At 44.5% G+C, this 24,210-nt stretch overlaps 1 protein-coding gene across 1 annotated transcript in view; it reads left to right on the top strand.

Moving 5' to 3' along the window:
* Nucleotides 1-24,210, top strand: part of HRAS (HRas proto-oncogene, GTPase) — a 170,151-nt gene that overhangs the window by 35,148 nt on the left and 110,793 nt on the right. Inside the window, exon 2 of the mRNA XM_073604905.1 lies at nucleotides 23,171-23,293. Within this exon, the coding sequence (XP_073461006.1) occupies nucleotides 23,183-23,293 (111 nt within the window). The 5' untranslated portion in view covers nucleotides 23,171-23,182. The remainder of the gene's footprint in view (nucleotides 1-23,170; nucleotides 23,294-24,210) is intronic.

The raw sequence follows: 24,210 nt of genomic DNA, 5'->3' as shown, positions 1-24,210 counted from the left end.
ATCTGTGGTCCCTTCCACAAAGGCCAGACCTGCTCTCACAGGGGCCGATATTCCATCCTACTTTACGAATGCTAAATTTAATGGCCTGGCTATTGAGACCCACATTGAGGAAACGTGGGCTTTCCAGGGCAGTTATTTCTACTTTATTGCTAGGAAGCCAGCTTCTAGAACTATATATTATAGAGTCTGGAAAGCTTATGTTTCCTGGTGTGAATCCAAGGGTTGGCACCCTCGGAGATATATATTATAGGCAGAATTCTTGCCTTTCTACAAGTAGGCGTAGAGATTAAGTCGGCCCTGAGTACTATTAAGGGCCAAGTCTCAGCCTTATCAATTTTATTTCAAAAACCACTTGCTACACATTCTTTAGTCTGGGGTTTCATGCGAGGAGTGATGCGGAATAATCCGCCAGTTAAATCACCCTTAAGCCCTTGGGACTTGAATTTAGTTTTGTCAGTGTTACAAAAACCACCATTCGAACCATTACAGCATGTTCCCTTAGTCCTTCTGACTAGGAAGCTGATATTTTTGGTTGCTATATCCTCAGCAAGGAAGGTTTCAGAATTGGCTGCTCTTTCCTGTAAAGAGCCATATTTGGTTATTCATGAGGACAGAGTGGTGTTGGGCCCTCGTCCAGGTTTTTTTTTACCAAAAGTGGTCTCAGGTTTCCACCTGAACAAGATATTGTCCTGCCTTTTTTTTCCAAAACCATGTTGGTTATTCATGAGGACAGAGTGGTGTTACGCCCTCGTCCAGGCTTTTTGCCAAAAGTGGTTTCAGGCTTTCATTTGAATGAAGATATTGTCCTGACATTGTTTTTTCCAAAACCATGTTCCAAAGAAGAAAAGTCACTACATTGTCTTGATTTGGTGAGAGCAGTGAAGATCTATTTAAAGAAAACTTCTCAGATTCGTAACACTGATGTCTTATTTATTCTGCCAGAGGGTCCTAAAAAAGGACAGGCAGCGTCAAAATCCACTGTGGCTAAGTGGATTCGGCAGGTTATAATTCAAACTTATGATTTAAAGGGAAAGATTTCCCCTTTTCAAGTTAAAGCGCACTCTGCCAGAGCGGTTGGTGCTTCTTGGGCAGTGCGTCACTAGGCCTCCATGTCTCAGATCTGCAAGGCCGTGACTTGGTCTTCAGTGCATACATTTACAAAATTTTATCAAGTAGATGTAAGATGGAATGAGGATATCGCCTTCGGGCGCAGTGTGCTGCAGGCAGCAGTATAATTCCTCAAGGTCTGGGGGTGCCCTACGGGTTGTGCCTCCCTCCCCTCAAGTAGCATTGCTGTGGGACATCCCACCAAGTAATTACTTGAGGCCCTGTGTCCTATGATGTACGATAAAGAAAATAGGATTTTTAAAACCGCTTACCTGTAAAATCCTTTTCTTGGAGTACATAATAGGACACAGAGCTCCCACCCCTCTGTTTTATGGGATGAGAGTATATTGCTTATATTGCTTGGCTACAAAAACTGAGGACTCCTGGAAGGAGGAGGGGTTATATAGGGGAGTCAACTTCCTGTATTGGTTATACCAGTGTCAACACCTGAAGGTAGGCCCATAACCCACCAAGTAATTACTTGAGGCTCTGTGTCCTATGATGTACTCCAAGAAAAGGATTTTACAGGTAAGCGGTAAAAATCCTATTTTTTTTCACTTGATCCAGGAATAGGTCTATCCATTTATGTTTTGACAGAGGTGGCATCTTAACTGATTTTATTTGGAGGTTAGATGGTCGAGGACATTCCTGTCTGGAATTGGACATCTCTATATCAGAATCGGAGTCCGCATTTTCCTGCAGTTAGGATACCAGGGCATCAAGCGCTTCTACTTTTTCCTTGTTGGATTGATTAACTTTAGTTTTATTATGGCACTCTGTATGCCAATATCTAAATATCACTTTGCGCAGGAAAAGGCTGACATCTTTATATACCTCAAATTCATTCATGACTGATTTTGGTGAGAATGAGCATCCTTTTTGAAGTAGGGAAATGTGATGTTGATTCAGTGGGAATCTAGTAAAATTAACTACCTTCGTGTTCTGCCTAGTTCCACCCTCCCTAATCTCACTGGTTGGGTTGCTAACGTCAACTATGTTCTGCGTGTCCTGACTCTAAGTTCTCTTTTGATTTTTGCCTATTTCTCTTCCTCTTCCTTGATCCACCACCTGTGTCTGAGTATTTTGTTTCCTCCTCATAGTTAGTTAGTTTTTTCCTTTTTTTGGGGCCAGTGTTTTATACCCTCTCCTTTCTCTAAAAAAGTAATGGATTTATCTCGATGCTCACCCTCACTGTCTGTTGACTAGGCAAATTATGAACTTTTATGTGTTTAAATGCTTCAGATATTACTGGTTGCATGCTTGTTCAGGGTGGTGATAGTGAAGTAAGGATGTAGCTGGTAGTGCTGCAGCCTGTACATTTTATATTTCCATCCTTGTGAATTCACTGAAGGGCCTTCCCTTTTTTTTTTTTTTTTTTTTTTTTTTTTGCCACAAACAGGTTTATTTTATGATTTCCTGCATAAACTTGAGCTCTGCCCAGGTGCTTCTACAGTAATACAATACAAACAGAAAACTTCCCAGTACACTAGGGCCTTATGTACACTGCTGCTGGTAAACTGACGTTTAGGAGCAGTTGGGCATTTTTTTTCAGCTGCCCCTGAACTCTCCTCTGTTATGTTATCAGTACATGTACACAGGGTAGTTTCTAGGCAGTTGAGTTTAGAAGCATTTTTTTGGTTTGACGGATGTTCAGAGGCATTTGAAACACCAAATGCCTGTAACAGCCTTTAAAAGTTGCTAAACGCGGTAACTCGCGTTTTAGCAGAGTTTTCATTTTAACAACAAAAAAAAAACACTTCTAGACGCAAATGTGGCATGTAAACGCGGCTAAACTGACCTTTTTAGATGCCGGTTTCTAGCTGTCAAGTTAAATCATTCAGGAGCGGTCAAACAACATCCCGTGTACATGAAGCCTTACCAGCTAGCTTACAAAAAAAAACAAATTGACCCAGACTAACTGCTTCTGCAGTAATCAGAAGTTTCTGTGCAGGTTTCGACTTTGACAATGTAGAGTCTTGCTCAAGGCTATGATTCCCTTCACCACCACTCCTTAAATCCTAAGATATGGTGTTAGTCCTGCCCAATTGTCTTATCAAATCCCTCCTACCGCCTCATCTCCACAGCACAGGGACTAATTATTCTGTATTCCAAGATAACAACTGGGAGGGATGATTAGACTCCTTGAAACAACTCAGGATGTGTGCAGAGCTTACAGGACAGCTCTTAATTTCTGACATGATCTTTTTTTCATTTAGCAAACAGATATGCTTTCAATAGAATAATTACCAGACTAAAAGGGAGCAATTAGGGTGTTTATTGTTGGACTGTACAGTGGGGCAAAACAGTATTTTTAGTCAGCCACCAATTGTGCAAGTTCTCCCACTTAAAAAGATGAGAGAGGCCTGTAATTGTCATCCTAGGTATACCTCAACTATGAGAGACAAAATGTGGAAACAAATCCAGACAATCACATTGTCTGTCTGATTTGAAAAGAATTTATTTGCAAATTATGGTGGCAAATAAGCATTTTGTCAATATCAAAAGTTCATCTCAATACTTTGTTATATATCCTTTGTTGGCAATGACAGAGGTCAAACATTTTCTGTAAGTCTTCACAAGGTTGTCACACACTGTTGCTGGTATGTTGGCCCATTCCTCCATGCAGATCTCCTCTAGAGCAGTGATGTTTTGGGGCTGTCACTGGGCAACACGGACTTTCAACTCCCTACAAAGGTTTTCTATGGGGTTGAGATATGGAGACTGGCTAGGCCACTCCAGGACCTTGAAATGCTTCTTACGTAGCCACTCATTTGTTGCCCGGGGGTGTGTTTGGGATCATTGTCATGCTGAAAGACCCAGCAACGTTTCATCTTCAATGCCCTTGCTGATGGGAGGAAGTTTGCACTCAAAATCTCACCATACATGGCCCCATTCATTCTTTCATGTACACGGATCAGTCGTCCTGTTCCCTTTGCAAAGAAACAGCCCCAAAGCATGATGTTGCCACCCCCATGCTTCACAGTAGATATGGTGTTCTTTGGTTGCAACTCAGCATTCTCTCTCCTCCAAACACAACAAGTTGTGTTTCTACCAAACATTTCTACTTTGGTTTCATCTGACCATATGACATTCTCCCAATCCTCTTCTGGATCATCCAAATGCTCTCTAGCAAACCTCAGATGGGCCTGGACATGTACTGGTTTAAGCAGGGGGACATGTCTGGCACTGCAGGATCTGAGTCCCTGGTGGCGTAGTGTGTTACTGATGGTAGCCTTTGTTACGTTGGTCCCAGCTCTCTGCAGGTCATTCACTAGGTCCCCCTGTGTGGTTCTGGGATTTTTGCTCACCGTTCTTGTGATCATTTTGACCGACCCCACGGGGTGAGATCTTGCGTGGATCCCCAGATCAAGGGAGATTATCAGTGGTCTTGTATGTGTTCCATTTTCTAATTATTGCTCCCACGCAGGGGCAGCTCCAGACAATTTTTTTTTTTTTTTGGTGGTGCTGTGTGGGTGCTGTGAGAAAAAGTGGTGGAGCTAATGCAGAGCACGCAGTTCATCATGGTCTCGTGGGTGTGGCCAGAACTGGGTGTGGCAAAAGGTAGGCATGACTGAAAATTGGGTGTTTCTTCACAGCCCTTCCCCTTTTATATAGACAAAATAGTGCCTTTGGACACACAGAATTGATTGTTGGAGTAAAACAAGCCTAAATGGGAATAACAATAACCCCCAACAAGTGTCAAGGTCAGCAATAGCTCCCCAGTAAGTATAAGGGCCAGATAATCTCCAGTACATGTCAGGGCCAGCAAAACATAATAACTAACCCCCAACATAGCACAAAAATGAACCACAAGCATGGCACAATATTGAACCACAAGCATGACAGAATAAACCTCCAATATTGCACAATAATTAGCCCCTTAGCATGGCAGAACAATTAAATCCCAGCATGGCACGATAACGTAGCACAGCAATAAACCCCCAGGAATATGCATTAATAACTACCAGAACTACACAATTAACCCCCCAACACTGTACAATAATTAACCTCCAGGATAATAGTCAGTGAGCCCCTTTTATTGTAAGACTTACAACAGAGAACATAAAGTGAAGAGGTCAGCACTATATGTGTTCACCATAAGTGCCTAGATTAGGAGTGACACCCTAGGATGCCCAGAGCAGGAATGACCCCTAAGATCACAGTGCCCATATAGATCAGGCTTGCTCCTTAGAATGCCCAGAAGAGGAGTGCCCCCTCAGAGTGTACAGGGTAGAAAAAGTGTCCCCTCAGAGTACCCAGAGCAGCAGAATGTCCTCTTCAAATGCCCAGAGCAGGAGTGTCCTATCAGAGTTCCTAGAGCAGGAGTGACCCCTTAGATCAGTGCCCATATAGACCATGCTTCCCTCTTAAAAGTGCCACAATCAGGAGTGCCCCTTTAGAGCTTCCCCTATAGACTGTCAAGATTAGAGTTCCCTCAGAGTTCCCAGAGCAGGAGAGTGACCCCCTCAGAGTGCCCAGAGCAGATGGGGATACATTGTAGAGAGGGATGGATGATGTTGGGCAGGGATGGGGATACATTGTGGAAAGGGATGCAGATACATTTATTTTTGAGCTTCCCACACTTTTTTCCCCAGGACTTGACCCCTGGGTATGGCCTTAGATCAGTGCATGCCACCACCATAGAGGAGATTAGGAGTCCCCCCCCAGACCCCCCTTGTCACAGCTCAGGTGCTCCCATAAGGAACAGGCACTAGCTGGTGTGGGGAGGGGCTGGCACTGGCTGGTGTGGGGAGGGGCTGGCACAGCTTACTGACAGAAAAACAATCCTTATCCTTCTTCCATTGATTAGGACTGGAGCCCCACTGCCTGCCCCTCTCCCCTCCCAGCTCAGCAGCTCTATAATAAGGGTCAGGGCCAGACAGGTGAAAATGTGATGGTGAGGGGGCGGGTTCACTCTACTTACATTTCCAGAAGAAATCCCTCTTCCTCCGCGGCTGGGATAGGAAACTTCCCTCTTGTCTTGATCTTGGCTCAGCCCAGCGCAGCTCCATAGAAGCACACACAGCTCCTGGCTGCCTGGTTGTGACGAGCAGGAGGGGTGGGCATGGCTTCCATGCAAGGAGAGATACTAATTCCTTCCTCCACTGCTTGGCTGGGCTGAGAGCTTCTCCTTCCTTCATTTCCTTAGTGCGGCTGGCGTGGCAAGTACAGAGGCGCCACATGTCCCACAGAGGCGCCACATGTCCCAGTGCTTTCAAAACCTAGCGCCTCTGTACAGTACTGAGATAAATCCGCCACTAATGATGCCGGGACTCACTGAAGATCAGCGGCTTATGCGGCCAGAGCTGCTCCCTCCTCTATCTGAAAGAATCCCCAGACTTTTTTTGGCACACAGGTAAACATTTATTTAAAATAATTCCATGACATACATTGGAAATTCAAGTGTGTACATTTTGGGGGTGCTATGAGGGTGCTTAAACTATTTTTGAGGGGGCTTTAGCACACCCAAGCACCCACCTGGCGCCGCCCCTGCTCCCACAGTTGATTCCTTCACACCAAGCTGCTTGCCTATTGCAGATTCAGTCTTCCCGGCCTGGTGCAGGTCTACAATTTTGTTTCTGGTGTCCATCGACAGCTCTTTGGTCTTCACCATAGTGGAGTTTGGAGTGTGACTGTTTGAGGTTGTGGACAGGTGTCTTTTATACTGATAACAAGTTCAAACAGGTGCCATTAATACAGGTAATGAGTGGAGGACAGGGGAGCCTCTTAAAGAAAAAGATACAGGTCTGTGAGAGCCAGAAATCTTGCTTGTTTGTAGGTGACCAAATACTTATTTTCCACCATAATTTGCAAATAAATTCTTTCAAAAATCAGACAATGTGATTGTCTGGATTTGTTTTCACATTTTGTCTCTCATAGTTGAGGTATACCTATGATGACAATTACAGGCCTCTAATCTTTTTAAGTGGGAGAACTTGCACAATTGGTGGCTGATTAAATACTTTTTTGCCCCACTGTATATACACTTTTAATACGTACACTTTTTTTAAAGCCCAACTCCAGGCAACTGAGACATTGTTGTGCCTGCACTGCATAGGTTAACTGCTTGTTATAGAGGTTGTAGCCTTAAAAAAAGATCCTGTTCCTTTTTTAAAAGCAGGGTTAAACAGCATAGTGATTGTGCTGTCTAATCTGTCCATTTCTGTGCTGTAAAAAACCTGGTTGATCTGCCTGTTGTGTCCCCCTATGTAAACTAACCACAGTAATCATGGCTGCTGATCCATGATACCGTTGCCAGTTTATATGCCTCCATCATTCAGCTCTCTATCCCCTCCACCCCCTTCCTCCCCTTTCCTCCCCCTTCCTCCATGCCTGTCAGCTCCTTTGTGTGAGTGATCTCCTCCCTGCCCCCCACCCCCCACCCTTCTGCCGCTATTAGCTGACAGTAAAGTCAGAGTAGGATTACTGCCAGCCCTTCTGTTATACCAAGGTATGCTACACAGTGTAAATGTTTGTTTAAAATGGTGCTGATAAATACATTCTTTCACATCACTTCTGTGCTGTCACGTGACCTCCCGCTCCACTCCTCCCCTGATCTAAGGGCTACATCGTTCCCCACGGTGTCTTATCACGTGAAACATCCACATTGCCTCTAGTGGCCAGGGCCTATAGCTAGCCATACATGAGTCAGTCTTATTGTTTTCGATCAGACCGAGGGCTGATCGAAAAAACTGATACAACATATACACTCATCTACCCACCGTTCTGTTATTGTATTTTGACAGTGGGACTCCTCCACTGTCAAAATACACTGATCATCGCTGCGTGCTAAGCAAACCTAAACCTTTTCTTCAAGCCAATTATTAGATTTACTGCTCTCAAACCGTAACAGCCCTAGATGGATTGAAATTTAGCTAGTCCCTTCCTGAATTTCAATCTATGGCCAGCTTATGTGTCCTGAGCTGCTTATGCTACCAGCACAATGCTTATTGGCTAACAGTTTTCCACCTGGCTCCTTTGATTTTTCAATCCAGGGATGGCAAGCCAGAGTTGTCCGAAAGGGCCACCCACTGAGTACATTTTCTCTTTATGGCCAGCTTAAGCAACCCGTGGTTGCAGGAAAGAAATTTGCTCGATTTTTATTTATTATTATTTTTTCCCCCCATCAACACAGACAGTGTTGATGAGGGAATCCCTCCTGCTGGGCCATTATGCTCTCCTGGTGGTGGTGGTGGGAAGCCGTACCTGCTGGGAGAAGACAGTGATTATTGCTAGCGGTTATAGGAGCCGCTAGGGATAATCACAGGTAAAACCCAGCATGCTAGTTGTACCCAAGTTGATCATGGGCGTACACAGCATAGGGCAAGGGGGGACAATTTCTCCCCTGGAATCGTAAGAAGGTAGAGGTCGACCGATATATCGGAGAAGGGAGGAGGAACGTGGGGTTCCTCCTCCCTTCTCCACATGCTGTTGGCAGAGCAGCGTCGCGGTGTGTGAAACTGTATGGAGAGAGAGAGAGAGGAGCTGTCAAAATTAAGGTTGGATGTCGTGGGTAGGCAGGACCCAGCTATCCAACACCAGCCAATTGGATGGGATCTGGGCGGGCTGCAACGTGTATGTGGCCCTGCTCCTTTCTTAAACAGCCCAATCATTGGCTGGATAGCTGCTGGGTCCCACCCACCCCAGGTCCTGCCCACCGCCGACATCACGCTGAATTTGTCAGGTCCTCTCTCTCTCCCTCTCTCCCTCTCTCCCTCTCTCCCTCTCTCCCTCTCTCCCTCTCTCCCTCTCTCCCTCTCTCCCTCTCTCCCTCTCTCCCTCTCTCCCTCTCTCCCTCTCTCCCTCTCTCCCTCTCTCCCTCCCTCTCCCCCTCCCTCTCCCTCCATACAGTTACACTATAGGCTGTGAAACCTGCCAATGACAATCCGTGCCATCTATCAGTGCCACCTGCCAGTGCCAATTAGTGTCACCTGCCAGTGTCACTTGTCAGTGCCATCTGCCAGTGCCATCTGTCAGTGCCTGCCAAAAAAATAAATCGGCCTAAAATATCGGCCGCAAAAATCGGCATCATATATCGGCCATCGGCCGCCCCGATTTCTAAATATCGGCATCGGCCAGAGAAAAACCCATATCAGTCGACCTCTATAAGAAGGTGTTGAAGAGTGAAGACAGTTGCCCTGTGCAATGCAATGGCTGCCGCAGCAGCCACAGACTTTTTTTTGTTTTTTTTTTTCTACGTCTGCTGGCCTGGGGCTGCTCTCAGTCTGTTCCGACTTATCACAGAAAGATACAGACATCCGTCCCTCCCTCACCCCCGCCCGATCATCGGATTGGCTCTGACTGCCGCTCTGGCCCCTGCTCGACATCTCGGCTGTTCCGGAACGTGATTGGCTGCCTCAGCCTGCCTGTGTAACGCCGCTATGCCGATCCGGCCGGCGCCTCCCACAGGTGCGTGCAGTGGCCGAGAGAGAATACACTGCCAGTGCTATCGAATCACTGAAGAAACACAGGTAACAGCACTGCAGTGTCACTTTGCCAGTTAGGAGGAGAATATGTATATATTGCTTGGAAAGTTGGACAGCTGAACTATTGCTGGATAAATATATTTGTGTTAGAATATTTTCTTCACTTTGTATGAAAGTTACTCAGTCTCTTAGGCATACCAGTCCATGATGCCCATATAAATTAGCCTAGAGAATGTACAGCTTTCTATATTGCAATGTATTGCAATACATCTGTTGTGGCCATATTTTGATCTTTCATAAAGATCAAAATATGGCCACAACAGATGTATTGCAATACATTGCAAATAGAAAGATATACATTCTCTAGGCTATATTTATATGGGCATGGAGTGAAGCTGAATTATCTCGAGCTATTTCACACTGTCATCTGGCCGCGTTGGTAAAGCGACGCTAGTTTAAGCGGCGCTTTACCATCGTTTTAGCTGCGCTATTCGGCCGCTAGTGGGGAGCTTTTAACCCCCGCTAACGGTCGAAGAAAGGGTTAAATGGGCCCCCCCCCCAACCCTGAAAAAAGTTCTGCGGACGCCCATGAAGTTGATCTATCAACTTGGTATATTCAGCCTGCCCATACACAGTTCGAATGAGATTCGAACCATGTATGGCCTACCTTTTTAGAGGCCTAAAAATTTGTTCCTACATCCATTTGGTACAGTATATGAACAATAGAAAATCAGAGTAAACCTAGTTGTACAAAAATCTCTAAGACTTGATTGAAAAGACACCTACGGTTCAGAAAAAGATTAACAGCCCAGCTGGAAATAGTGATACAGCTGCATAAACTGATAGTAGCCACCTCAATAAGGAAAGAGCTATTTTCTGTGCAGGTAAAAGGGTGCAAGGATTAGCCTACTCTACTAGAAAATGAGGAAACTGCAAGCACCTAGTGAGTTTACTCAGGGGTAGGTATAGCCAATACCCTATACAAGTGTTTAAGTGCAGCCTTCTGCATCACCAAAGGGATGTTTGTAAGGCTTTGTTCACACATTTGCGTACCTAAGCAAGCATATACCTATGTGAAGAGGTGTGTTTGCAGGCACTGGATGCACAGGCGTTCCATACATCTACATGCAGGCACTCCCATTCATGTAAATTGGGGCGCAGTGGCTGCACAGACACCACCGTTGCTCCCAACTTGACATCTGTGTGGGTGCATGTCTCCAAATGCAGACAGTGTGAGATGAAGACAGGCAACTTCTCCCTCAGGGATGTCCGATTGGGAGCAGCGGCTTTGTCCAAGCAACCAGTGTGCATCCAAATAGACATGAATGGGACTGCTTCCACATGGATGTAAGGAAGACCTGTGCATCCTGTGCGGGCAAATTTGGCTCTTTGCATGGGTGTAAGCTAAAGTATACCTTTGTGAAGGAGGCCTTCTCAGTATATGTATTGTTACAACAGATTGTCAGGGACAGTAGACCTGTTTATAGATGTTGAGAGACTGTGAGCATTCTACAGGAGCGTGTAGAGACAGAGGACACGATACATGAGACAGCTAGAGATTACTGTTAGCAAGCTATGCATAAGTCACCGCAGCGAATCTGGTGGGCTGCTGGTCTAAGAAGCCTCTCCTTGCTCTGTGAAGATAAGCTGCACGCCATTGATGTCAGTTTGTTCGGACAATTTTTATTTAGCGTAGAGGATCCCGGACTAAATCGGTAAGGGTGACATAAGTCAGAGAAGAGCAGTCTCCTGGCGGGGATGAACTGTGTTGCTTTTATGGCTGAATAGAAATTGACTTTGCCAAGTAATGCAATTGGTGTGTGACTTCTTCTTTAGTTAGAGATTACTGTCATTAAAGCGGAGTTCCAGCCACTTCTAGAACTTTGTCTTAAAGGAAAGATGACCCCTCCACCACTCGTTTTTGGCTATTTTTTTTTTCCCTAACTCACCTTTTCTGAAGTACTAAGTGTACTTCCATTCCAGCCGGGCCGTGGCGCAGGATATCATGTCCTCTTGTGAAGACAAGTTGGCCATTCACAAAGCGCCGTACGACAGGAAATCGGCAGAGGAGCCTTGCGGTTTCAATCACGATTTCCCTTAGTTAGAATGGGGGAGCCTGCACCCAAACCGATAAACAGATCGGCCTCGGGGGGCCAACATCGTGGTCTTCCTGGACAGGTAAGTGTCCTTACTAAAAGACAGCAGCTACAGTGTTTGTAGCTGCTGACATTAAAAAAAAAAAAAAAAAAAAAAATTGTGGCTGGAACGCCGCTTTAAAGGAAACTTCACAAAAAAGTGAAAGTTCTGCCTTTGCTACTACTACTCACAAAGAGCAGCGAGCCCAGTGCTGTGTTTTGGCCTAGGGGGGCACTTTGTGGGGGTGCCGCAAAAAAGCCGCTACGCACGGCTGCCATCAGGGGAGTACAGCTGAATCCCGGAGCCCGGTGCCACAACAAGTTCCGACACTGAGCTCCAGTAACTGGCCAGACAGAGGTGCGCTAGCGTGGGCACCCGGGACATCTGCCGCCCTGGGTCCTGCAAGCAGCGATCAACTTTCCGTAGCAGCCGACACCTCTCTCCCCACTGACAGCTGTACACACTCCTTGGCTCCGCCTCGGCTCAAATGTTCTAGTGTACACAGCCAGGAGGAAGAGGGACACTACTTCAGTGTAAGAGCAGCGCTGCTGCTCTAAGGTCTGTGTATAGTTTACAGTGGAGGAGGACACAGTAACCGGGGGGGGGGAGGGGGGTGGCAGATAAGATGCACACATGGAGTCATGTTTGGGGTAAGGGGATATGTGCTGGGGGGTGCTTTGGGAGGGGAGAGGATATGTACTAGTCAGGGGGTCTGATTCTCCCCCCCACTGGCACATGTCCTTTCCCCTCCCAAAGCACCTCCAGCACAAATCCCCATACCCCCCTCTCTTCCCAAACTTAAAAATGCCGTGGCGTCCCCCCTATGTCGTCCCCCCTATGTGTCCTCCCCTGAAGATGACAGGGCTTAAAAAGGAAGGGGTGGGTCATATTTAAATTAGGGGATGCGTGAGTTTAATCAGACCTAGGGCAGCACAAAACCTAAATAAACCACTGAGCGAGCCTTGTGCATGCACAGTGGAGAGCCAGCTGTGGGCCAGCAGGAAGTCACAGGCAGATTCCCACACTCATGATGGCAGTGCTGGGGACCTGAAAATGACAGTGCTGTATCCCTAGGCTGGTGAGTACCTGTTTATTAAAAGTCAGAAGCTACAGATCAACGTTAGTACTCCTGACAGCTGGAGTCTGAGGGCCACACATTAAGCTGACCTGCTGCTGCTGTAGGCTGCAATATTTTGCTATGCCCTAAGGATTGCTTTGAAGCACCATCCTGCTCTGATCATCCGGATCAATTAAACACGGAATTGAAACACAGAAGCCCAGAAATTGATGTTCTGCCTGCCTTCTGATGGTTTTACTGCTGGTAAAATTGAACAAATGCTGAAAAATGAGTTACATGATCTCTGTTGATAATCCAGAGTTGCTGAACAAGTTGCTAGCAATTTGTCACATTAAAAACAAACATTTTTTTACCTGCACTTGGAACAAAAACAATACAAACAGGAAAAAGCAACTAGCAAAATTTGCTGTTAACAAATATTACAAGATCAAGTAATAAAATGCAGCGCTTTCACATAATACAAAGTCTTTCACAATCCTAGAATATCGGGTCCCAGGGTTGAGACGCACCTCCACAAGTACACTTTGAACGCAAAAGGGTGATTAAGGTTTCCTCCACCGATGTACAACACTCTAAACCTCTTACCCGCTATTCAGGACCACCCACAAAAATGGTCAACAGAGTTCTATTACTCAACCCCCGAACCAGGTGATCGGAGTAGCCTCCTGGTATCTTTCAAGAGGAAGTAAACAGTCATACTTAATTTGGACCTTTTAGGTAAGCCTATAATAAGGCTTACCTATAGGTACTGTAAATATCTCCTAAATGTGCGCCGCTTAGGTGATATTTACGGTATACTGCACCGATTACATCATCGGCACATGCGCTCTGAAGGAACAGCCACCTATGCAGTTTCATCAGAAGCCTGTGCCGTGACCGTCGGCTCCCATGCGCATGAACAGGAGTGACATTACACAGCTCCGGTCAGTCACACAGCTGGAGTACACGGACCCGGAAGAAAGACTGGCGAAGATGGATGCAGCCTCCAATGGGGACGACAGGGGCTTCGTTTGCAGGTAAGTTTAACATAATTTGCTAGTATGCGATTTACTTTGCAGGTAAAAAAAAAAACCCAGCATTTACTTCCTCTTTAAATCCTCTGAGTTGGAACACTCCACCAGAAGGGGCATCAAACCATGCAGCATCAGGAAGTAAGAACAAGCCTCATTGCATAGTATTAGGGAAAATCAAGCATTTGTTAAAACCACACCAAAATACTCAGAAGCAATAAAGATAAAATGAGCATGTCTTTCAAATTGGGTAATTTGTTACATGCCTGATAGATCTGGGGGCATGGAATAGTGAATTATGCAGCAAATGTAATCTTTTCATTTCCATTTATATGTTTTTGTTCCACAAAATGGCCATTGCAAGGGAATTGGTACACAATGTATCCTCTAATTAATTATATTTTTATATTATATTTTATATAATTTTATATTGTATAGTGCTGCGTAAACTGTTGGAGCTATATAAATTTTGTATAATAATAATTATATGAATAGATATCCTGATATTTTACAATTTAGCACAGTGGCTTAGTGGTTAGAATTCCCACCTTCCAGCACTGGGGTCCCCCATTTGAATCCTGGCCAAGACGCCATTTGCATGGAAGTTGCATGTTCTGTTTGTGCTTTGTGTGGGTTTTCTCCAGGTATTGCGGCTTCCTCGCGAATTTCAAAGATCTACTAATAGATTCCTTGGCTCTTGTCTAAATTGGCCCTAGTTTGTGTGTTTGTGCGTGCATGTGCGATAGGTACCTTAGATTGCAAGCTTCTTGAGGGCAGGGACTGCGTTAATTGTTGGCACTGTATAATAACCTGTAATGAATAAAATAAATGACACTGATAACTGTTGGTTGATTTAAGCAATAACTGCAATTACCTGTGAATAAATAAAATGCCTAAGCAAAATCTCAAAGCAGATGTACCCCCACTTCACAAACCTTTACATTAATTTTAAGCTTTTATTAAAAACTTGTTCAGATGAATGTCTAAACAGAATAAATGTTATAAATGCCTAGACATATGTTATGCTAAAAAGGAAAAACTTTAGTAGGTAATGTCATATTTTTTTTTTTTTTTTTAATTAAAACGTTTTTATTTCCCAAAAAAACAAAACCTAATTATACAATTTTCCAATGCACAAACATTATGTCTTTTGTTCAGTACAATTATTATACATATTACTCATGTAGGTAAAAGCCAGAAGTCACTAGTCAATTATAAAGACTGTTACAAAGTGGCAATACAGCAGATCTTTTGGGGTATCAATGCATCATGTGCTATTATACAGATTTAAAGAGAATGAGCTGTATGGTACAAGTCCAGCAGGGTGGTACATCAGAGAGGGAGATGTGCTCTGCAGTGCTACACACATGTGTCAGTTGTATTAGGCCAGTGGTCCCAGACCTTATTATATTTTGCAGAGCACCCTCTATTAATGTAGACAAATTTCTTATAGGGCAGTGCGCTATTAATGTCAGTTTTCCAGTCAGATAATCTAGGGGGAACCTGTCTCATCCAGAGTTTGGCAATAGTTTTCCGGGCAGAAAATAGGGTCTCCTGCATAAAAGTTTTGGTGTATTTGTCAGTGCCGGCGTCTGGGAAAATATCCAGTAAGCATGGTTTGGGGTCTTAGGTTAGCGGGGATCCCATATTGTGATGAAGAAAATCTACCACTTGTTTCCAGAAGCCCTGTATGTAGTGGCAGGACCACAGGAGGTGGTAGAATGTGCCTGTTTCTCGACTGCACAATAGACATGTGGAGGGTTGTCCCTGGGTGAATTTCGCTATTCTTATTGGTGTGAGGTATATGCGGTGTAGGATGTATGTTTGGGTCAATCTGTCAGATAGCTTGGGTGAGACAGCTTTGCATGCGTCCAATGCTTCGCTCCAATCCTTCCAGGATTCCTAGGTCTCCCTCCCATCTTGACTTTATATTGTAAGCTATTTTAGTGGATAAGGGAGTATGAAGCATGTTATAGAATGTTGATATTAATTTCTGGGGATCTAAACTTTTGACTATGTCCATTATAGGATTACAAGCAGGGTTAGGTAATGATTCTGGAAACTGGGAGCGAATTGCATGTCGGACCTGTAGAAATCAGAAAAACATGTGATTCGAGAGTGCAAATTCTAGTTTTAATGTATCGAATGTCTTTAATGTGCCGGCAGTAAGTAAGTGTGATAGGTAGAAAATTCCACTTCCGCACCATGCTTCCAAGTCCAGCATAGTCAAGAATTCCTGTAGTGTCTTATTGTGCCAGATGGGAGAATAGTCGTTATGTGTAGGTATGTCTAGTTTGATGGAGGCTAGCCTCCATATCTTCCTAAAGTGGCTTAATAGGGAATTGTGTTCCTCTAATTTAGTAGTACCTTCGGCGCCAGCTGCTATAGCGCAGATGGGGTCATTTGTCAATTGGGCCCAGGTAGGGCATAGAAGCAAAGTAAATCTCTTTCTGTCAGTCTTATCTATATGGAACAGTTGGGATAGTTGGGACGCTAGGTAGTATAGAGCGAAGTCTGGTAGGGCCGTGCCGGCCAGGTCAGTGGGGTTTTTAAGTAATCGCCATGCTAATTTATGTCTATTCTTCCCCCAGACAAAGGGTTTGAGAATTGCATCTATGGTTTTGAAATATTTCAGTGGGAGACATACAGGGGCGTGCCATAAGATATATAGAATTTTAGGGAGGAGTATCAGGTTGATACGGCCCAATATCCCGAGAGGGAGACGCGCCCATATTTGTGTTTTGGATTTGATCAGGGCAAACAATGGTTCCACATTGAGAGAGACATAATCGATCGGGGACCTAGTCACGCTCACACCCAAGTATTTGATACTATCTACGCGTTGTAGGGGTAATCGGGTCAGGGAAGCAAAATGGAGTGGGAGAATTTGTGACTTCTCCCAATTAATCTTGAGCCCCGAAAATGAACCGAAGTGTTCAATAGTTCTTAAGGCTTCAGCCAGGGAGGGGCCTGAATCTGCTAGATACAGTAGGGTGTCATCTGCATACATGCTTATTTTTTTCTTCTAGGTCGCCCACACGTAGGCCTTGTATCGATGGGTTACATCTGATGGATATTGCTAGTGGTTCCGTGGCTAAGGCATACAGTGGGGGGGGGGGTAAAGGGCAGCCCTGCCTGGTGCCTCTGGAGAGTTCAAAGGTGTCCGACTGCCACCCATTGGCCGTTACCCTGGCCACTGGGGCCTGGTATAGTAAGCGGATCCATCCAGAAATTTAGGGCCGAAGCCGTATTGTGCCAGACATTTCCACAGATAGTTCCACTCTACGGAGTCAAACGCCTTAGCAGTGTCAAGCGTCACCACAACCCTTTTTCCAACATTGTCATGACGGGCTTGCATATTTATGAACAATTTTCTAAGATTAAATGAGGTGTTCCTACCAGGCATGAAGCCAGCTTGATCTTCATGTACTAAGGTTAGGATAACCTGATTGAGGCGTAGCGCCAGAATTTTGGCCAGGATTTTTATGTCCACTTGAAGCAGGGAGATGGGTCTATAGGATTCGGGGAGACCCAGATCCTTGCCCGGTTTTGGAATGAGTACTATGATTGCCTCCCTCATGAATGCTGGTAAAGTAAAGGTCTCAAATAGGTGTTTGTAAAGGGCAAGCAGATGAGGTACGAGAGTTTCACTATATTGAGAATAGAATTCTATGGGTAGCCCATCAGACCCTGGTGACTTGGACCTAGCAAAGCTAGCGATTGCCGTGGCTATCTCCTCGGTCGTTAGTGGCGCTTCTAATGTTTCTATCTGATCTGTGGTCAGCTGTGGGATCGTGAGTTCTTCAAGGAAGCGATCAATGGGTGTTGAGTCATTGGATGTAGTAGTTGTGTACAGGGAGCTAAAAAACCTGTGGAACATTGCTGTTATAGTTGCAGGGTCGGTTATCATCTCCCCTGATGGGTTTCGTAGGGAAATCACTTCTGGGGGCCTGTCCTCACTATGAGCCATGTATGCCAATAGTTTTCCTGCTCTCTCCACATGTTCAAAAAGTTTCTGTCTAGAGAAAAAAAGTTTTCTTCTAGACATCTCATATTGTAGCTGATTAACTACCCTAGATTGTAGTTTAAGGTGAGAGGCCTTGTCAGGAGAAGGATCAGCCTCGTACTGATGTTCCGCAAGTGAGAGGTCCTCCAGTACCCTGTCTGTCTTCTCTGCTGTGGCTGATTTTAGTTTATTAATTTGGGATGTCAGAGTGGCCCTCGCATGTTATTTGAATGAGTCCCATATGTTCGCAAATGAGGCAGAGTGAGCGTTTACCTGAAAGTATCTTTTCCATTCATCATAGCAATCATCTGGGAACAATGAGTGCCAAAAATGGTTGAGTCTCCATGTCCTGGGTGGTTTAGTTAAAGGGATAGTCAATGTGATCCAATATGGACTATGGTCCGACAACAGTCTGGGGCAAAAGGCTGCTTCCAGTAGTCTAGGTACCAGTATCTGTGAGAGTAGTATAAAGTCTATATGGGACATTGTGTTGTGGGTGGAGGAGAAACATGAGTATGCCCTCGTAGTTGGGTGTTTAGTCCTCCATGAATCAGCCAGGTTAAAGTTTGAGATCAGTCTGGCGAACCTAGTATGTGTATATGGCCTAGAAGTCAAGGGAGGCAGTGGTGCTCTGTCAAGACTGGGGTTTAGGGTAGCGTTGAAGTCTCCTAACCAGATGGCTGGGGCTGTCTGATACTGGGCCATGAAGTCGAGTCCCTCCGTCAAGACTGTCATGCAGAATGGGGGTGGTACATAATAAGCCAGTAGCAAAAACTGTTCACCATATATCTTAACATGTAGGAAAACATAATGACCGTTTGGGACTGTGTTCAGAGCACACACCTCGAAATGCAAGGACTTGGCTATGAGCAAGGACACCCCTCTTGCATGCGTGGTATAAGTTGAGTGATATGCCCACCCAATCCATGGGCGTTTAAGGGCAAGCTGTAAACTGCCATCTATGCGTGTCTCAACGAGAACTATAATGTCCGCCTTCTGCTTTTTAATATACGATAGGACAGCTGTACGCTTGACTTTGTCTTGTAGACCTCTAACGTTCCACGTTAGCAGCTTAAGAGAAGCCATGGGTAAGTATAGTGTAGATAATATAGGATTTTGATCATATAGTACCATGGTTTCACACAAGAGAGGGTCCTCACCCCACACATGTCAGTGATCTCTCTAGCCTTTAAGTCATGCATGACTATACTGAACATTGCATTCTGTAACTGGCAGCATTCGTAATTGTTGCATTGTACTCGTATTATAACAATCCCCCTCCCCCCCACCTGGCCCAACACCGACCCCAACTGGTGTGGGCATATACCCATAACAAAACCCAAACTAGTGTGTGAGGTGGATCAGACACCTCACTCAAGTAAAACAGTGACATAAACAAAACCCGAATCAGAATCCTGAGTGATGAAGGCTGGTATGGAAATATTTCCCTAGGATCCAACTTCCCAGGACATATTGTGGTAAGGTTTGTGTGGCATAATGGAATGAATTTCAGGTTGAATCTATGCCCATAAGCCAGGTCACTCTGGCAGTGCGAGGGAGGGGGGGCGAAACTTCACTGAGTTAGTCTCGCATATGGTAGGACTTGTGTCTCCAAGTAGTAGTTCTCTGTATGTAAAGGGGAATGATAAGATTGTATGCAGCTGTAGCCTGGGCAGTTTGTGCTTCTCGGCCATAACATTCAAGGTACAAGCACGTGTACATGGGTAAGGTAGATTGACTGTGGTGATTGGGTGCGCTGGGCTCCATATGGTATCATCATTGCAATTGATGTGCACAGGAAAAGGAGAGAGTTGCCATTGCAGGGGAGATATGTAGATGCAGGTTCAATAAAGGATGTACAGTACCTGAGATACGTAGGACAATGTCCCTCATGTTGTAAGGAAAGAGGCCTGTGGTCCCTTGCTGCAGTACATGGCCATGTGCTGTATATGGTGGGTTATTCATTCTCTTTCCTGTTATCTCGGCGCTCCAGCCAGGCGATGGCATCCTCAGGAGTTTCAAAGAAAACGGCTCGGCCATCATCCTCCACACTAAGGCGTGCGGGAAATAACATTGAGTATTTAAGATTTTTGATACACAGGCGCCTCTTGGCTTCTGTAAAGTTTTGTCTGCGCTTCTGTGCTTTAGTGGAAAAATCAGGGAAGATGGCTACCTTGACATTGCCAATGGGTATATTACCTTTCACCCGTGCCATGCGCAGCGTTGTGTGGGTAATGTCATTTTTAGTTACCACGTTGGCACTATGCTCTAAATGGGACCCAGCTAACAAGCAGATATTAAAAACCAACAGTCGCAGATTTATTGGCAAACAGAGTTTTTATATTGTCCAAACTAACCAGTTAGGTATTTCTTCAAATTTATGAACTACATTAAAAAAACGCTGGTTGCTGTTAGTACTTTTTCTTCTGCATTTGCAAGTATGTACTTTCTAAGCACGTATATGCCAATTGTTTAGCATCTAAAAAGCTATTAGGAGGAACCATTCACAAAGTTTACACTCTCAAATCTCATTGCATTGCACAAAATACTTCCTTTTTTTTTTTTTTTTTTTTTTTTTTACGAACCTTCTCTTTGGCTTTGAATTGAGCTTATGGCATGCAAAGATTGAGTGCTATGTAGCATTTGGGGCTTGTTTATGGCATTCTCATGACCCGTCAAATAATGATACAAAGAAAGCCTGTTGATAGCTGAGACTTGGAAGAAGCTGCTTACATGATGTATAGCCAGAATCTCCCAGTGACAGATCCATTGTCAGAGAGTGGATGCATTTCAGGATATTCATTTCCTCAGCCATAAGTTACCCAGGAAAATTGTAGCAGATTTCTCACATTTATTGCACCGGAGGGTGGTCCGCCTTACCAGCATGTGCTATATTGCAGACACGTTTACTAGAGAGGAAACCTGGTCCAGCTTCCTCCTCTGAGAGCATGAGGAGGAAATGACCTTTTTCATGGGGTTGAACACAGGTCTTCAGAGACTGCAATCCAGAAACACAAGAATGTGGGTTCTATAGTTATCATAGGCCTATACTACAGCTTGTTGGGAGTAGGATAGTGGCATGGTGTGTCTATGTGCGTATGATAGACCAAGTTATTGCATGCCAATGGGATGCTTTACTGCCGCTTTGATTCAGCTGCGTTTGTGTTTTTCACCGCCAATAATATGCTTCCAGGGTAAAAGATTCTGATTCAGACACTGGGTTTTGGGTCCAAGCAAGAATATTCATAAGAGCAGGGCTACACAGGTGATTTTTAATGCCAGAGCCTAAAAATCTGTATTTTGCAAGAATTAATATTTAGTTCTGATGCAGGACATTGCTGGGCAAATTTGAGATTAATTTCACAGGGGTATATTTGAATGGAGAGAAAAAAAAACATCCAAGAGTATTCTAAATGTGTTTTATTTGATGAGCGAGTTTTCATCTGCTTCCAAAATTTGTGAAGTTGGAGAGGTGATAAATTGCTAAGTTTCTGTTTGCCATTTAAAGTGCAGCATTGGGGGATCGGCGGTGAGCAATCGCACTACTAAAATTCTTTAGCACCAGCTCACATTTAGAGTAATGCAAAGATATTATTTTGGAGAAATGTTAGTGTTGGACGATCTACATAAAGCGACACGGTCCTGTCACATACTATAAAGTTACGGTGCTTTGTAAAGGCCCCCCGAACCCCTGGTACTCTTTGCTAGCTCTTCATTGCCTCTCTTGCCTCTAGAACCTGATGGCTCCAGGTATGGGGAAATGTGTTCTCCGCCCCTGTGACTGTGGTTGGTTCCAGCAGGCAATCATTGGGCCCAAATAGTATCTCATGTCCTAGGGTGTAACGTAGCATTTAACACCAGTCAGCACTAGGGATTTTAGTGCTGGCTGCGATGCAGAGGGCGAGTATCAGGGGTTTGGATGGAGCTCTTTAAAAAGGCACTGTCGCTTTGACATGGATAGGCAAAGTGACAGTATTCCTTTTAAAATTGCCTGTGAAGCTCTAATGCTGGGCATTGAGACCTACAGTAGCACTATGATGTGTTTTTTTTAAGCGGTAGTAAACCGCTGCTGGTTAAAAAAAAACAAAAAACACGTTGAAGGCAATTGCATAATATGCTAGTATGGACTGCATACTAGCACATAATGAAACACTTAGAACTAAGCCTTCCAGCGGTGTACTGTCACCGCTGAGAGGGCTGCCATCTTCCCCTAGTCTGCCTTCCAGGTTTGCGCACTCTGGCTATAATGTCACTCCCACGCATGTGAGCAGGAGCCCTCGGTTCCGATATGAAGCTCTGAAGGTCCAGCGAGGTATGCCGGACCTTTTAGAGCGCATGCGCCTTTGACCTAACCGGCTGCATCCAGGATGAATATCTCCTAAACAGTGCACGTTTAGGAGATTTTTATATTTACCTACAGGTAAGCCTTTTTATAGGCTCACCTGTAGGTAAAAATCACAAAGCAGGCTTTACTACCACTTTAACTAGTAAGAAGTATTTAAACTTTTCTTTCCTTATTCAAGTTGTTTATTGGGTTTTGAATGTGGGTATTACAAAAGCATTTACATCTTCAGATAGGGGACATTAAAACATGATGTACAATAGTGTTGAGTGCCTACAACGAACCAATGGGAGTCATGGAGGGGAAGGAAAAAAAGAAAGGTGTAAAAAGGGGGAAAAAAAGGGGATGGGTGTAGCGGTAGAAGTGATGGGGCAAATGAGGAAAATAAGGAAAGAAATGGTAGTCTAGAGATCTGCTAGCTCAACTATAAGGGCAGGATTTTTTGGTCAAATCCTGCCAGAAGGTAACGTGAGGTGGTCCCCGAACGGCTTAGTACTTTTTGGCCCTATCTGTAAGTTCTGTAAGTGTTTAGAATGCAAAAGAATGTTATTGATTCTATGAATAGTTTTGGACGGAGTAGGGGAGTACCATGCTTTCAGACACAAGAAGCAAATAGCAGTCCTCTAACAAGGGAACACACCCTGTGTAGATTGGAACCTGAGCACTTGTGTAAAGATTCAGCCAAAGTGTCCTCCATCTACTGGATACAATACAACATTTTGTAGAGCGAGCTGGCAACTGCAAAATCCTTTAGAAGACTTTATTCATGGCATGACAGTGACTAAAAAGCAAGCTAACGCGTTTCGGCACGTGACCCTGTTCACAGCATGCTTGTAAGTAACTGCAATAATAAGAAATTGGTATTACTGACTGAATGTTAAAGCAGAGGTGCAAGGGAAATCATAAACTTAATTTTATGATCCATGTGTCGTAGATATCCTTGGACAATAAAGAAGCACTTGATTGGCTGACAGCATGGTCCTTCCATCTCTAAAACCTGCCGTGTAAATAAATTTATTTTTTAATATTGTTTTTAATTCTGTATCTGTGTTCTATTCTTTTCAGAGGTCCTAGACGATGACAGAGTACAAGCTGGTGGTGGTGGGTGCCGGAGGCGTTGGAAAAAGTGCCTTGACCATACAGCTTATACAGAATCATTTTGTGGATGAATATGATCCAACCATAGAGGTAAGAGTTTCTATTATTCAGTAACTTGGCCCTAATCTATACTTTTTAAATCATAGCCCGCTCATGAAATGTATATGGTTGTAAATAGTACCCATGATCTTGGTGGAACACGACATAGTGTTATTATTTTTGTGTCTTTCTAAACAGGAGCAGGAGGCTTCTGCTCTTGCCAGAAACATGTTGTAAACTCTGAGTTATGGTTTTCAGTGTGTATCTCTAAACAGGGACTTGATTAAGTTATTTACTGTGGAAAAAAAATAATTACAGCTAGCCATTAAAATGGAACTAGAAGACTCCTTTAACACTGGGGCGGTTTTCAGGCGCTTTAGCACTAGAAATAGCCTCTGCTTGGTGCCTGAAAACCGCCTCCTATTCATTCCGCGGGACCAGAAAAAAAGTTCTGCTAGCAGCATCTTTGGGGCAGCGCTCCCAAAACGCCCCTGCTCATTGGGATGAATTGGCAGTGCTTTGAATGCGCCACAAAATGGGAGTTTTTAAGCCCTTTTTTGGGGTTAAAAGTGCCACAGCTAGTGGACAAAATGAGCCGCTTAAACAGCGGTAAAGCGAGCGGTGCTTTAGCGCTGATGCGGCCCTAGTGTGAAAGGGGTCTAACTGCTTATCTGAGTGTGCATAGAGCTTCTCCTGGATGCATAGTGTGAATTAATTGGCGTTTCTGCAGGGCTTTGGCTGCACACCAACTGGCCACAGCTGATTGGCCAGCTTGTATGTGGCCATGGCACCAAGTGTTTGATTTTTAAGACTGGGAAACCTCTGGTCCTGAGAAGCAGGAAGGTTTGAAAGAAAGCATTTTCAACTTCAGGTATTATCTTTTGTTGGATTTCTCATAAAGAACATATAAACATTGCTGGTAGGCTTTTTTTTTTTTTTGTCATAATAAATTTGTATCGCACGTCATA

The sequence above is a fragment of the Aquarana catesbeiana genome, linkage group LG11 (assembly GCF_042186555.1).
Source record: "Aquarana catesbeiana isolate 2022-GZ linkage group LG11, ASM4218655v1, whole genome shotgun sequence".
NCBI classification, from domain to species: Eukaryota; Metazoa; Chordata; class Amphibia; order Anura; family Ranidae; genus Aquarana; species Aquarana catesbeiana.
The sequence above is the reverse complement of the archived record's forward strand: the minus strand, read 5'-3'. Positions and strand labels throughout refer to the sequence as shown.